We start from the raw sequence: 16,052 nt of genomic DNA, 5'->3' as shown, positions 1-16,052 counted from the left end.
TTAAATAGAAATTATAATTTGTAGAAATGTTTTTCAAGCAAGTTCGAGTCTGGAAACTGTTTTCTATCCTGATGCTACAGAGCTATTAAGTCAGCATCTGCAGTTCCTTGTGTCATATTTTTAATCAACTGCACTTGCTTACCTCTTTACAAAAACAAAATATTACTTGGACCCTTTGAAAGTAACTCAAATGAGTCTAGATCTTCTACTTTTGGGCCATCTGTGATCATATGGTTTTACTGCTTCCCCTACTGAGTTGCTGTCTTTTCTTTTTCAGACAACCCCTTTTTTTCTCCCTCTGTTACACCTGAATATGTGATACAGCCTGCAGGCAAGTTCCTTTTGCTTTCCTTTGTTCTGAACTGCATCTTATTCTGACTACGTGATTATAGTCACTTTTTAGAGGCTTTATTCATTTCATGGTTTCCTGACTTTCGTTTTGGTCTTTTTATCATTCATATCTTGAGCACATGCAGAACTTGACTTAAAAATGATTTTATTTCCAAATGTTGGCACAACATCGTCTGTCTTGACGTCTCCACACACCTTACCCACTCCAATCTCACCCCCTCTGAACGCATAGCCTTCTGCTCAAACCAACAATCCCAACATTGTTATCAAACCAACCATTGTAATCTGGTGCTGAGGCCAGGTGCCAGCTCTCGGATACCTCCTTGTACCTACCTCTTGTCCATGACCTCACAACAAAAAACACCAGGCCATCATCTCCCAGACTGTTATCGATATCACCGCTGGCGATCTCCCCTCCACAGCCTCCTGCCTTTTATAGTTCTCCTTCCCAAAATTCACAAACGGAACTGTTGTGGCAGACCCATTGTTTCTGCCTGCTCCTGCCCTACAGAAATCGTCTCCAAATTCCATCATCGCTCCTTTTCCTCCTGTCCAGTCTCTTCTAACCTACAAACGGGGTACCTTGCACGCCCTTCAACTCTTCAATAACATTCAGTTTTTAGGCACTCCTTGCCTCAACTAGACATCCATTCCCTTTACATCTATTACATCTCCATCCCCCACCAGGAAGATCTCGGGGCCCTCCAGCTCTTCCTTGAGTCCTGACCCAAAACATCACCTATATGTGTTCTTCAGAGTTGCTGCCTGACCTGCTGTGCTTCTTTTGATTAAACATTTGAGTTCTGTGTTCATCCATACCTTTGACACTACTTAGATTTGATTCTCAGTCCTAAGGCCAGTGGAAAAAAATATTTTTAGCTGTTGATGCAGAACTTGACTTTGTTAATGATTTTATACCTTTGGTATTCTCAGCAGGTGGTGAATTGGGAGGGGAGGGGGGAAGGAGAGATATGGTAATTTATAGATGTCATGCTCTGTACTTGGCAGCAATTTGTACCTTTTCTGTATTAGATTGACCTATGTTTAAGTTATTACATGGATTTATTTATTTTATAATGTATTTAATCTTTCTATTTCAGATTTTGGCAAATTTAAATCTTTTCTTGCAGCTATTTTACAAAATTCTGGTTACGATCATCTCCAGCCATGTTTCTTGAAGTCCAGGAAATCATATATCACATTTTTTAGATTTTTGGTGTACATGTCCATCAGCCATACCCTACTGATTTTTATTGTTAGAATATACTCTCGCTGTCCAAACTACTACACTTAAAATACTTAAACTTAACTAACTACACTTAAAATGTAATGTAGCTATAAATAGTAAATACTAGACGACCCGTGGACCTATTGTGTCCAAACCTCTCCTGCAACCCTCCCCAATCTGACCCATGGACCTCTTGCCGGCTGGGGAGTCTCGGGCGAGGGGGGAGAGGGAGCCACTCACCCCGGCTCCGGGCGACCATTGCGGCAGCCAGTAGTAGGAGAGCGGCCGCAAGGCGTTGCCGCATATTCATCCTGCAGGCGGCCATCTTCTTTGACCCTCTGCCACCGCACTGCACGACGGGAGGCAGGTCAGGCAAGGGGCACACCGGGATGGGCGCCGGTCCTCCCTGGCAACCCTCCCACAACTGCACACGTGCGGATCCGGCGGCCATCTTACCGTAGTGATACTGTGTGTGCATAATCTATATTTGTAGACTTACTGCAGTGTACTGCTCCAATTGAAGTGACCTACCTCCATGCTCAATTGTTTTGGGGAGGGGAAGGAAAGACAAAGCACAAAATTTAATGAAAAAAGATAACTTGTTATAAGCATGGAGAGATTGGAGAATATCAAAGTGGTGATATTGTCATAATTTGGCTTGTCCATTGTAAGGTGTATGTATGAATTTAGAAAATTGTTGTACCTATTAGTATGTACAAGCAAATACTATATGTGAAAATGATAGGAGAAAACTATAGTTCGGTACAAACTAAGGTTAGTGCTTTTGTGTTGCTGCTGAGTCAGTATTCAGAATAAATAATTTATTAATTTTTTTGTCTGTGAATGTGGCAATATGTTAAATTGGCATTCTCGAGCTCTTGATCCAATGCGCCAAAGTATGTATTAGGATAGTTTAGTTTATTTTGGTGCATGCAGTAGAGTAGTTTAATTTATTAATGTCGCACATACTGAGATGCAATTAAAAATGTGTTCTGCATGCTATCCAGTCAAATCATACTGTACATGAGTACAATCATACACGAGTGAAAAGATTGCAAAGTAGATCCTTTTCTGGCAGAGTACGCACAGAATCAGCATGTTCCAGCTCCACTGTGCAAATTTTCACATCTCGGGTTTCTGAAAAGTCTGGTCTTGTCCTAAGGACATATGGTGTGAAGAAGGGTCTTGACCCAAAACGTCACCCATTCCTTCTCTCCAGAGATGCTGCCTGTCCCGCTGAGTTACTCCAGCATTTTGTGTCTATTTTAAAACAGCATCTGCAGTTACTTCCTACACATGTAATTTCTTATTTTCTTAATTTAAGGACTGCTGTCCTGGCAGCATTAAATTGATGATGATGGGGTCGACCGAGCCCAGGGCTGTGGGTTCTTTTCACTGCCTTGCTGTGCTGCAGGTCATGTTCTATCTACTTGCGCACCCACCCCCCCACCACGGTCGTCATATCCAATACTGACCACTAACTTTAGGGCTCTTTCTGAGGGCTCAATAAATGAGCTTGTGGACTGTTCACAGCCACCAACTTTCCCCTTCATATTCTTCTGTCATCGTGAGACCTTTGCTTCAATTTATTGCATTATATTTATTAATTTCTCTGGGTACTTCTGAGATTATCTTATGCTAAAGTTATGATTGCAGAAATTAAGTGACAGCTATATCATCTTTTGAAAATCTATTGTCTGCTATCAAAAACATTATCAGAATATGATATATTTCAAATCTTACCTCACAAGAGTTGCCTCCTTTTCTGAGATTCCCAGTCTAGAAAGAGTTGCTTCCCATTCTGTTCTATACCCTCCTTAACCAACTATTTTGGGCATCTCAACAAAGATATCTGAATTAAAATTGTATTTTAACTACACATTAAATAGCTAGTTATAATCCTGGAACTTGTTTCGGTTCTGGCAAAGAGACTGGGCAGTCTGCTCACGGACCCATGCCACGGTATCCATTGAGTCATTGTTGTGCAGTGCCTGCAGGGTGTTACATGCTGATCGCTGCCTGAATGGACTTGTGGGCAAAGCCGTTGGTCTCGAGGAACTTTTTTACAAAGGACAGGTAGAGTACCAGACATGTCCAGCTGACTGGCACGTTGCATGGCATTTGTGCCAGGACCATCCTTTACAATGCTTGGGACTTCAGCAGGTAATGACACTTGGTGTCCATGTGGTTTGGCTCGGTCTTATGCAGCCATTGGTGAAGGTGACCATCAGGATGTGAGCAATGTTGGGCTCTCTTTTGCCCCCTTTGTGTGCAGACATGTGCACTGTAACCCATCGGACCGCTCCACTTTAATCCCCAGAGGAGCAAGGGATGGGCCATGCTTGTGCCAAGTATAGGAGCTTGAAGAACGGCTAACATCTATTTTTGATGATCTATTTTTCCCAGTTATTGGAAGGAGCGTTGTTTCCACAGTTCCAAATTTAACTTCACCGTGGCTATCTGTTCCAACCAATTCTTGCACGCCTTGGCCCCTCTGAACCACACACCCAGCACCTTTGGGTAGTTGGACCTGATGGTGAAGGGGACGAAAGATCGTTTGGGCCAGTTGTTGCAGAGCATGGCATCGCTCTCCCTGCGATTGATGCTAGCTCCTGATGCCAACTCAAACTGGTCACAGATGCTGATCAATCTGTGGATCTGAGCAAAAGATGGCAACATTGTCCACATACAAGGAGGCTTTGATATGACTATCATCCCCCCTCCCCCTGATAGATTGAGCAAAAAGCCAGTTCCGTTCAGCTCAATCCAGTGGAGAGTGGCTCCAGGCCTAATGGAGGAAGCTATCTGTTTCCCACCCTTGATCTGGACTGCACCAGATATCTGTGTAGAGCAGTTGGATCAATTTCTTGATTCCCTCCCCAAAGCCCATTTTGGAGAGCATGCCATAATATATACATGTGCGATATCCTGTCGAAGGCCTTTTCCTGGACAAGCAGTTCAGGCAGGTGTTCACTGCTCTGTTTTGCACATAGGCGATAGTGTTCCTGGGCAGCGCAACACTGCCCGAGAGCTTCCTGCCAGGTACAGGTTCAGTTTGGTTTGGGTGGATCATCTGACACTCAGCAGTCTTGATCTCATTGGCAATGCCTTTGAACAGGATCTTATAATCCATATTTAGCAGTGAGATCGGTCTCTAATGCCTGATGTTATCCTTCTCCCCCTTCTGCTTGTAGATGAGGGTAATGATGTCTCTCCTCAGAGTCAGATGGAAGCAAAGCATCGTACACTTCTAGCTGGTCTGGGCTCACCCAGTCCCACAAAGCCGAGTGCAACTTGGCCGGTAAACCATCATTTCCAGGAGTTTTATTCAAGTCAAAGGAACGGATGATAGTCAGCTCCTCTGGGGTCATTGGTTGGTCCAGACTCTCTAGCTTGCTGACCTTCAAAACCTCCATGATATGAGGACAGGAAGTTCTGGGAGGCTCTGCTGCCTATGGCTTCTCTGTCATGCAGACCGGCATAGAAGCATATACAAAGCCTTAATGTCTGTGTGAGGATGTTACGGAGCTGTCCTCTTCCTTAAGGCTGGGGATTGCAGAACTCCTGTGTATCTTTTGGAGGAATAGTGAGCACTGCTCATCGTGCTCCATGGAGCCGACAATGGATCGGAAGTTGATCTTGGAGGATTTTTAGGGAAAGAATGAGGCTTGCAGGGATGCCCTCCCTGAGCTCCTCCCTCGCAACCATGTCCCTCGACTGCAGAAGCAAGTTGCTGCAGGTCTGTCTGGGGTTGGCACAATTCCCTCTGATCCTTTTGCTTTTTGAATACCTTTGAGGATGAAGAACCTCGATCTTCTCCTTGGCTGTTTCCCACAGTGTAGGAAGTGGGTGTTGTCGGTTAACAGGGCAGTCCTTTCATCCTTTCTGCAAACTTCCTCCTCATGTTACCAAAGCAAGGGTGATATATAATTTAATAAACGATTGGTAGCTTCAGGATTTTAATTAGTAACTAAGGAAGTAATCTGAAATGTTCAAGTTAGGAAGGTATGAGATGAAAGGTTAGTTGGAAGTGTGGGTAAGTGCTTTGGGTTCAGGATTAATTGTATACTACTTTGAGTATATCAAAGTCAAATTAAGAGTAATTGGAAGCCCTCTGTCAAGAATCATAATGAACCAAGTATTTCAATTGCACCTACTAGTGTCTCATTGTAGTTCTGACTTCAATCTAGTACATATTTGAGAGGCTTTGAAGATTGAGATGCTGAGTGTTCTGGTCAAGTTGAATTTGTGTCTTTATCTTATAACCTATGTTGAAAACTGATATTTTTTTAAAGATGTTAAAGGCAGAGCACTTTCCAGTACAGATACAGTTGGTAATTGGGAGATGAGTATAGGTGTCTTGTTAGACATTAGCATTACCTGATTTTAATATGTCAAACATTTAATCTACTTTTAATCTGTTGTACTCAAATGCTCATAAGTTCTGGGAGCAGATTTAGGCCATTTAGCCCATCAAGTGTACTCTGCCATTCCATCATGGCTGATCTATCTTTCCCTCTCAATCCCATTCTCCTACCTTCGCACCATAACCCTTAAAACCCTTACTAATCAAGAATCTGTCATTCTCGGCGATTAAAAATCCATTCACTTGTCCTCCGCAGTCATCTGCGGCTATGAATTCACAGATTCGCCATTCTGACAAACAAATTCCTCTCATCTCCTTTCTAAAGTCCTTTTATTCTGAGGCTATGGCCTGTGGTCCTAGACTTTCCCACTAGTGGAAACATCCTCCCCACATTCATTCCTGGCCTTTCACTATTTGGTAAGTTTCAATGAGGTCCCCCCTCGTCCATGGAGTCAAGAATGTTGCGCTTTATACCCAGAGCCACATATGACGTCCTTCCCTCTCCCACAAACCTAAATCTTTGGCTGGGAGAGGATCCAGCCTGCCCCCCGTGTGCAGTTCCAGCAAACCTTAAGCACATCCTGGTTGGTTGTAAGACCAGCCTAACACAAGGCAGATAAACCTGGCGACACAACCAGGTGCTGAGATGTTTGGCAGCCGAACTCGAGTGCAAGAGGGTTACCACCAATGCCATGCCTATCAATGCCCAGATAACATTCCTGTAAATACCATCCTTCATCTGGGAAGGAGAGAAACGGAGGACTAACCCCTCGCCTCTCAACTCATGCCCACTGAACGCAGCCAGGGACTGGGAAATGCGTGTTGACCTAGGCCAGAGGCTTTCCTTCCTAGTTGAAATCACAGCTACAAACCTGCGACCAGACCTCGTCCTCTGGTCCAATTCCTGTCGGCGTGTTTTCATCGTTGAGCTGAAGGCCCCCTGGGAGGAGGTTGTGGATGAGGCATATGAAAGGAAAAGGCTGAGCTATTCCAACCTTGCAGTAGAGGCAGAGGAGCGAGGTTGGAGTGTAAGGGTGCGTCCAGTGGAGGTTGGGTGGCAGGGGCTTTGTAGCCAGTTCCACTGCAAGGTTCCTGAGGGAAGTAGGAGTCAGAGGGCAGGCCCAAAGGAGGGCAATCAAAGAACGGAGCAGTCACTGGCTGTGGCTGAAAAGATGCTGTCTGGGCTGCCACGTGACCATCTAGAGGCTAACCATAAGACACACACACCCAGGACTGATCACCATGAGGTGGGTCTGGCTCGAATGAGGGTGTCTTGTGATAAAAGGCCGAAACAGCGAGTGACGTTGAGGTACACAAGGGGGAGGAGTTGCTTGCGCCTAACGGCTGCGGCTCTCTGGCAGTCTGTTTGTCTTTTTTTCTTTTTTTTTGTTTGTGTCGGTGTTGGGATGGTTTTTGTTTCTGTTTTTGGCTGTGTATGTGTGGGGCGGGGGAAACCTTTCTTTTATTAGGTCTCTTCCCCGGGGCGCAGCTCGCCCGTGGGGCCTTCCATCGCCGGCGCGGCTCGGCTGCGGGACGTTTCAGTGCCCGGCGCGGCTCGGCCGCTGGACTTAACATCGCCAGCGCGGCTCGGCCGCGGGACGTTTCAGTGCCCGGTGCGGCTCGGCCGCTGGACTTGACATCGCCAGCGCAGCTCGGCCGCGGGACGTTTCGGTGCCCGGCGCAGCTTGGCCGCTGGATTTAACATCGCCAACGCGGCTCGGCCGCGGGACGTTTCAGTGCCCGGTGCGGCTCGGCCGCTGGACTTAACATCGCCCGGTGCGGCTCGGCCGCGGGACGTTTTGGTGCCCGGCGCGGCTTGGCCGCTGGACTTAACATCGCCCGGTGCGGCTCGGCCGCGGGACGTTTCGGTGCCCAGGGCGGCTCGGCCGCGGGGCCTTCCATCCCTTTGCGGGGGCTGTGCGTGTCGTTTGCCTCGGTAGGGGTCGAGCTGCCTGTCCGTGGGTGCGGGGGGAAGAGAGGGGAAGTTTTGTTGCCTCTATCACAGTGAGGGGGTGTTTGGAGTCACTGTGATGGATGTTTGTGTTGGGGTCGGGTGTCCTGTGTTCTTTTCTTTTTTGCTGTGTTTTGTGTGACTGCTGAAATTTCGTTCGGTGTAAAAAGCCGAGTGACAATAAAGTGTTGTTATGTTATGTTATGTTATCACCTAGTGGTCACCCCCAAGAACAGCACCAGTCAATTGTAGTGCAAACCTTAGGGATTGTAACATCTAGTCCTACTAATCAATGTGTAACATCATTGGTCAAAAAGGCTTTTGGCATATTGCCCTTTATCAGTCAGAATATTGAGTATAGTCAAGTCAAGTCAAATATATTTATAAAAGCACATTTAAAAACAACCCACGTTGACCAAAGTGCTGTACATCAGAGCAAGTACTAAAAACACAACAAGAAATAGACATCACAGCACACAGGCACAAAAAAACTGTTCAAAGGGAGCAGCACAAAACAAAAATCAGCCCCATCAGAAGGCTTCAAAATGCTAAAGAATAGAAGTATGTTATAGAAGTTTGGAGGTCATGTTGCAGTTATACAAGATGTTTGTGTGGTCTCATTTAGAGTATTGTCATTTCTGGACACCAAGTAATGAGAAAGATGTTGTCGAGCTGGAAGGAGGATTTGCGAGTATGCTGCCAGAGGTTGAGCAGGCGAGGATGCTATTCCTTGGACCGCAGGAGGATAAGAGGTGATGTTGTAGAGGTGTGGAAAATCACGAGAGGAATAGATTGGGCAAACATACAGAGTCTCTTGTCCACAGTAAGGAAATCAAGAACCAGGGGACATGGGTTTAAGGTGAGGGAGAAAAGATTTAAAAGGAAGCTGATGGGTAATTTTTTCCACACATCGGGTGGTGGGTGCATCAAACGAGGTGTTGAAGGGGCAGTACTATCGCAAAGTTTAAGAAACATTTTGGTGCATGGATAGGCCGACAGGGATATGGGCCAAAAACAAGCAGGTGGGACTAGTGTTGATGGGATATGTTGGTCAAGTTGGGTCAAAGGGCCTGTTTCCACGTTGTATGGCTCTATGATTCTATGGCTCTAATCCTCTTTCCAAATAGCGGCATCGGTCGGGATTTGTATAACTCGAAAGAATTTTTAATGGACCAGCCCATAGTCTACAACTGCCAGTATTTACATTTTCCGGAAGTGGGATTTGAATGAGCTGTTCCTCTGGACCAAGAGGAGCATCTGCAAAGTTGACTGAGTTTTGAACAGTACATGGGTCCCTGGTTGCTTTCAAAGGTAGTTTCTGAATTGATTTGTGCCTGACAGTATTTATTTGACTTCAAGTACATTGGATCTAAATTTAATCAAAACCATCAAAATTAAAAGTACAGTGACTTGATCAGGTAATTTAGACAGCATGCTGATACAGCAGTTTAGTTTGGAGATACACCGTAGAAACAGGCCCTTTGGTCCATGCCGACCATTGATCACCCAGACACTAGTTCAATTGTACACACTAGGGACAGTTTACAGAAGCCAATTAACCTGCACGTCTTTGGAATGTGGGAGGAACATGGAGCACTCGGCGACAAACTCGCATGGTCACGGAGAACATACAAACACTGCACAGACAGCACCTGTAGTCAGAATTGAACCCAGGTCTCTGGCACAGTAAGGCAGCAAGTCTACTGCTGCCCTATTGTGCTGCCCCTTCCATCACAGTTGGTCCTGCTGCTCCAAAGTTCCAGGTCCTGATTTAATCCCAACCTCTGTGGAGTTTCTCCCATGACTGAGTTTCTGGACGCTCCAGTTTCTTCTCACATTCAAAATCTTGTTTGTAAGTTAATTGGCTACTGCAAATCACCTTAGTTTGGATAAGTAATAAAATAATCAAAGGGGAGTTGGTGGGCATGCGAGAGAATGTTGAAGGGGAAGGGGGGGGGGGGGGGGCTGTGGCAGGAGTGTTTGGAAATGGCATTGAAGGGTTTGTTCTGTGGTAGCTGACATGGACCAGAAGAGCCAAATTATGACTAGTGTCATAAGTGAGAAGGTATTTCTTTTTCCATAAGGGGCGCATCCATTTATATTTATGTGGTTTTGGTTTGTACTGTTTCTCCCTTGTGTAAATCTCAAGGCATGGATGTGAATGCAGCTAACCTTGCATCTTTGCACTGCTGCTGAAATAAAACATTGATAATTGACCTCAGCTTGTCTTGGGCTTGCATGTTTCATTGGATGTCCAAAAACTGGTATCAAACTGTTAATCTGAAATTCCCCGTGGAGCAGGCAAGCTCATTTCTGCCCAATATTTTTTTTTTTACTGTTCGTGGAGAAGAGTGAATTACAGACTTGTTCAAGAATACATTTGGAACATGTTTTTTAAACATTTTGACAGCAGTCACTGGAGGCCTGTGTACTGCCCAAAGCTCAGTTGACTTTGTTGGTGCTCCTCTGGTCCAGAGGATCAGCCCGTTTACAAAATGGTTTCCTGCTGAAGAATAAATTATAGCTTATGAGATAAGAGATGCCATAATCATTTAGAGACACCATTTCAACATTGAATATTGATTGGTGGGAATGAGATTGTATCAAATGGAGTGATATAAAGAATTAATCCATTACATTTCAAAAGAGTAATCATAAACACTGCCTTATTGTTTGGGGTTTATTTGGAAATTTCAAGGGAAAGATTCTGCTGCGTTCCTATTTCTCAAACATCCACTGAAGTGGGTGGGCATAATAAATTGGCACTTTTCATTGTTTATAAATTCAATGGTAATGATTTGCAGAGTTAACATGTTCCAATTTGTCCACTGGGTAGAAGTTTCTGCTGAGTTCAAGTATGTGAAACTTTAATGAGCAGATTAGTTTTCCAACTGATCTTGTTAATCTCAAAATCAGATTTCCCAAGAGTATGGTGAGCACATCAAAAAATGATCAGGCTAGACAAGATAGGTTAGGAGGCAAGTGAGTGTGGGGACTTAATGGTTGAAGTACTGTTAAGTCACGAGAGGGTTGGAAGGAGTCAGTTCTGATTTTAAATGAAGGTATAATTTATTAGCAGTTATGCAGTTCTAAACACTCAAAAGATGAATTGGGTCAGATGTAGTGGTCCTTTTAAAGAACTGAAAATTGCTGTTTAAAGTTTATGTGAAAATCTATATGTAAGTCAATTAAAACCAATACTTTTCATTTCCTCTCCACCCACAATCACAGACTTTTCTATCAACTTGAAAGATCAGCCATCTAGCGGTGAACCTGTGAGCCCACAGGATGCTGCAGCTGTTCATATTGAACCTGTTCCTGTCTTCTCTATATCCTCCTCTTCTTCTGATTCTATTACTGAATTAATGTCTGCACAAGCAGTCCACGCTGATGATGTTATGCAGACTGAAGTTCCTGCAAATACAATTTTACCTTCAATTTCTGGTTTTGTGGAAAATACAATGGATAGACAAGCAGCAGGCAATTTAGAAATGTCTCACACTCATGCTCACGAGGCACAGGTGAAGCCAGCAATAAGAAAAGCGTCAGAATTAGACACGCTGATTTCTGTTGATGAATGTTCAGTTCACTACAATGAACAGCAGTGTGTAGAGCCAAATGAAAGTGAACTTATGAGGAATATACCATCTTTGCTTGAAGAAACAATGCCAGAACAAGATGCAATGGATAAGCAAGGACTTGTGATGAACAATAAGAACGCAACCATAGAAAAAACTGAATTGTCGAATAAAAGGGATGATGAGTTGGGACCTCATTTAGACTTAATATACGAGAAAAAAGCAGGTGTGTTTCCTTTAAACAGAATTGTTGAGGAAAATGAATCCATGCATGGCATGTTAGATTTTAAAGAGCAAACAAAACCAACAGACAGTGGTCTCAACTTTTGTTATGGATACCCTTTAGAAATGAAGGAAAGAAATGAGCTGAATTCTCGTACAGCTGCTAATCGGATAGCTGTTACCGATGATGCCAATAAATCCGGTATTAATGTACCTGTAATGTCAGAGAGTGTTGTGCTTCACGATCACAATGTTTTGAACATTCTACATGATACTGAAAAGAAAACTATAGCTAAAGGAAATGTGAAGCTTGATTACACAGATGTGGACTCTCTCTTGGAACAAGATGGCAAACTGTCGCCAACTAAAACATATTTTGCTCTTTCACAAATTTCAGTTGAAGATGAACCTCAAACATGCATGTCTTACGCTACATTTGATTCATCCGACATGTTAGTGTCTTCACAGTCTGACCACTTCAGTCATGAAATGATTTCTGCATATGATACTTCTAGAGGAAAAACTGAATTGAAAGAAACTTCAAAGTTGCCATTACCTTCGACTTTCCTTGAGTCAGAAGTGACCACGAAGGTTGAAGATGAAGCAAAACCTGTCTCTCCAATAGATTCTGGAAACAAACCAGTTTCTAAATTAGATGCAACATCTGCTTCTGAAATGAATTCACAAATAAATTGTGGTTTAGCAGTTGTGCCAGATCAGTTAATAAAAACTGATATTTTGGCTAAAGATATGACCTCGGAACAAACTGCTCAAAATTTTGTACTGGACCAATCGCAAACAATCTCGCAAATTGAGTTGTGTGAGGTGGCTGTAGGTGTTGAAACATCAGAAGATTTTGGAATAGAAATTAAGCAATTTACACCAGAGCTGCTCAAACCTTTTGAACCACTACTGTCTACCTTAGAACAGTGTGCTATAGGCATTTCTGAAGAAGTACAGGGTCTATCCAATGAGACTGTAAAGATACCAAGTTGTACAGATACAGGTGGTGTTGAAATTATCGCAGATCCTAGGTATGTGAAAGTACAGTCTCTTGCTCAAAATGAGAGTAAAGTGCAACCTGCGCATGCTTTTATGTATGATGCTGCAAGCAGCACTCCAGAAGTAACAAAAATACAGCATTTGTTTGACGATCAGAAGATTGTGCAAAATAGAGTTAGTGAGGATTTTGTGGTCAGCCAAGAGCAAATTCCAATTCTTCAAGAATCAAATTTATCAGAGCACCTGTTTAGTTCCAATAAAGTGTTGGTAATTAAAGATGAGGATCTCTATAAACATTCAGGATACAAAGCGTCAAATATATGTCAAAGTACAAATCAATCAATAAATGATTCCATTAAACAAGAATTAGCATTAAGTAAGTTTGAGGAAGAGAAATGCACTCCAACATCACTTACTCCAAAACAAGTCTCAGCTAACACATATGTAACAGTGAAAAGACAAGATGTGACTTTATGCAATGAAATTATCAGCAGCAAATTTGAACCAATAATGGGAGCTTTAGGTGATTTAACAGTGGGTATGAAGCCTTTTGAAAAAATGTTGACTGATTACAAACAATGTTCACTCAGAACACCATCACTCCAAGATCAAATTGAAATTCCCTTGCTAATTAAAAATGTAACTCAAGATGATCTGGCTGGCTCAGTAAAGGTTACAGACAAAACCATGTTAGAAATTATGCCAAGCCTTCAGGGAGCTTCTGGAGAATTGCTCTCCAGTTTATGCATGGAGGAAAAGTGTGCTGAATCTATTCATTCTTTGATTGAAGATATTAATACAACAGCTCCACCACCAGTGTTCAGTGAGGATCTTTTAACTGTGGGTAAAGGGCTCCATTTACAAACTTCTGCTGAAGAGACTTGTTTGAATATTTCCCAGCCGGTTATGTCGCCTGTTGCTTTTTCACAGGATAAATTTCCAGAAGGTTGGGAAAATCTATGTGAAATGAATGTTAAAACTGGCCATTCAGAAATATTGGAGGATGCACATGGACAGATGATGCCTGTTGCTTCATTTGCCTTGAATGAGGAAGTAACAAAAGCTTCAAAGGAGGTTGTTTCAAAAATCTTAGAAACCAGTGTTGCATTAACAGAAGTGCTAGGAGAGAAGGAAGGAACCAGACCAATGTGTGTACCACAGCAGGAAGCAGAGATCACCTTTATTGTTGAAGAGGATGACATAAGGAAGAAAAGTATTCCTGTTGCATTACTGATGCCTGATTTGACAATTGTTGCCAGAAACACTAACATACCTGGAGATTCTGCTGATGCTGTTATTGCAGATATTTCAGTAAAGCTGGACAAAAATTCAGGTAACAATATGTGTGCATTAATTGCCAGCTTCACAAATGCATCTTCATCTGTAGTTAGTTTCATCACATTTACATGAATTGCAAAAGTGCTCACATTTTTCTGTTTGTTCTTGGTAATGCTTTTAATTGCATGGCTGTGTGAAATGTCATTGTCCTTTTGTGGGTGATTTATTTTTTAATCTAATGTTCATGTCCTTTACATATCTCATAAAAGATGCTTGATTATGCAGTTTTTGATTTGTTTACTTACAGTTTCAAATGAAATACAGTGAAATTTTAATCTAGTGACTCAAGTTTTAAGTTAACTTTCCCAGATTGCATGAATATAACTTTCTTAGATGCAGGATTAATTTGAAACATGACCATCTCTAAAATTATAGTTACAATGTTTTAACTAATATTATAATTATAATATGGAACAATGCAGGAGCGTACATTGAAAAAGAATGGGGAAAATTTAATTGAATGGTCATCTTACTTGGCTTTCTGCATTCTTTTGAGTAGAAAATCTTCAGATTTCTGAAGTCATTTACACTGTATCAACAATCCCAACCGTTAAATGCGTTAAATTATGCAAAATATATTCTCATTAATTGGTTTCTTATTGCGCCATTTTTCAATTTTTGTTTCACCTTTGTTCTTTAAATTAAGCAGAATTCATAGCCTTGTAAGTATCCTAAACATATTTTTCCAAGCCATATTTGTGTGACTTTGCAAAAAAACAGGTATTTTTGCAGTCTCCAAAAACAGTTTCAATCTCAGCAGGACTTAAATGCAAATATATCACGTTTTCCAGCTTCAGTACTGATGTCCTTTCCACTCAGTTTAAGAGTTAGTTTGAGCTTATTAAATTTATAAATTGCATCTGACTAATCCTAACTTTTTTTTCTTGGTCTGGTTGTAAAACTTGACATGATTGCCATATCATTCCTTATCTATATTCACCTATCACTTGCCAGACTTTATTCTTCCCCCGCCTCTCTCTCTAGCTTTCTTCCCTCCCTACTACAATCTGACTGAAGAAAAGTCCATTCCCTCCACAGATGCTGCCTGAACTGCTGAGTTACTCCAGCTCTTTGTTTTGCCATATCATTCCAATGCTCTCTTGACAGGGCATCACTTGTTTGAGTGTCCTTGTGCAACAAGGGAATCTTCAGCTTTGGTGTCTTTTGTTGCTTCTAGCATCACTTGTTGGAAATGAATTTCAGAATGTGATAATCAAGATGCTCTAAATTCTTGAAGAATAAATACCAATCAAAGATGAAGATCTTCATCTGAAAGTGGGTTAATTTTCAAAGGAACTGGCATAGACAACTAAATTTTATGGTGGTGGAGGTGAATTATTGTGAGGGTGAGGTTGATGAGAGTGGGTAAAGGAAAAAGAAAATATATCCCAGGTAGATGCCCATTGATGGGCGGCACGGTAGCGCAGCGGTAGAGTTGCTGCTTTACAGCGAATGCAGCGCCGGAGGCTCAGGTTCGATCCTGACTACGGATGCTGCACTGTAAGGAGTTTGTACGTTCTCCCCGTGACCTGCGTGGGTTTTCTCCGAGATCTTCGGTTTCCTCCCACACTCCAAAGACGTACAGGTATGTAGGTTAATTGGCTGGGTAAATGTAAAAAAAAATTGTCCCTAGTGGGTGTAGGATAGTGTTAATGTACGGGGATCACTGGGCGGCACGGACTTGGAGGGCCGAAAAGGCCTGTTTCCGGCTGTATATATATGATGATGATGATGATGATGATGGCTAAAACCAAAATTGGAATGTGTAAATGACTGGTTCCATATACTATACAGATGTAGCACAGAAAGCATACAGAAAGGGTTGCCTCGCAGCTTGGTTTGGGAATAACTGCTCAAGCACGCAAGGAATCGCAGAATTTTGTACGTAGCCAAGTCTATCATGTAGACCAGACCTTCCTCCAACTATATTTCATGCTGCCTCTGAAAAGCAGCCAACATAATCAAGGATTTATCCCATCCTGGTCATTCCTTCTGCCTGCTCCTGTCTGGTAGAAG

The 16,052-nt window shown here is 42.7% G+C and overlaps 1 protein-coding gene across 3 annotated transcripts in view; it reads left to right on the top strand.

Moving 5' to 3' along the window:
- LOC144596496 (reticulon-1-A-like) overlaps positions 1-16,052 on the top strand; it is a 55,272-nt gene that overhangs the window by 5,701 nt on the left and 33,519 nt on the right. The window contains exons 2-3 of one of the 3 annotated variants that reach the window (XM_078404838.1): positions 278-331; positions 11,128-14,031. The exons of 1 other annotated variant lie outside the window; for it this stretch is intronic. In XM_078404838.1, the coding sequence (XP_078260964.1) occupies positions 278-331; positions 11,128-14,031 (2,958 nt within the window). The remainder of the gene's footprint in view (positions 1-277; positions 332-11,127; positions 14,032-16,052) is intronic. One more of the 3 variants, XM_078404841.1, reaches the window with a different exon arrangement.

This window comes from Rhinoraja longicauda, chromosome 9, assembly GCF_053455715.1.
Source record: "Rhinoraja longicauda isolate Sanriku21f chromosome 9, sRhiLon1.1, whole genome shotgun sequence".
Classification (NCBI taxonomy): Eukaryota; Metazoa; Chordata; class Chondrichthyes; order Rajiformes; family Arhynchobatidae; genus Rhinoraja; species Rhinoraja longicauda.
Note: the sequence above shows the minus strand (reverse complement) of the source record. Positions and strands in the feature narration are given on the sequence as shown.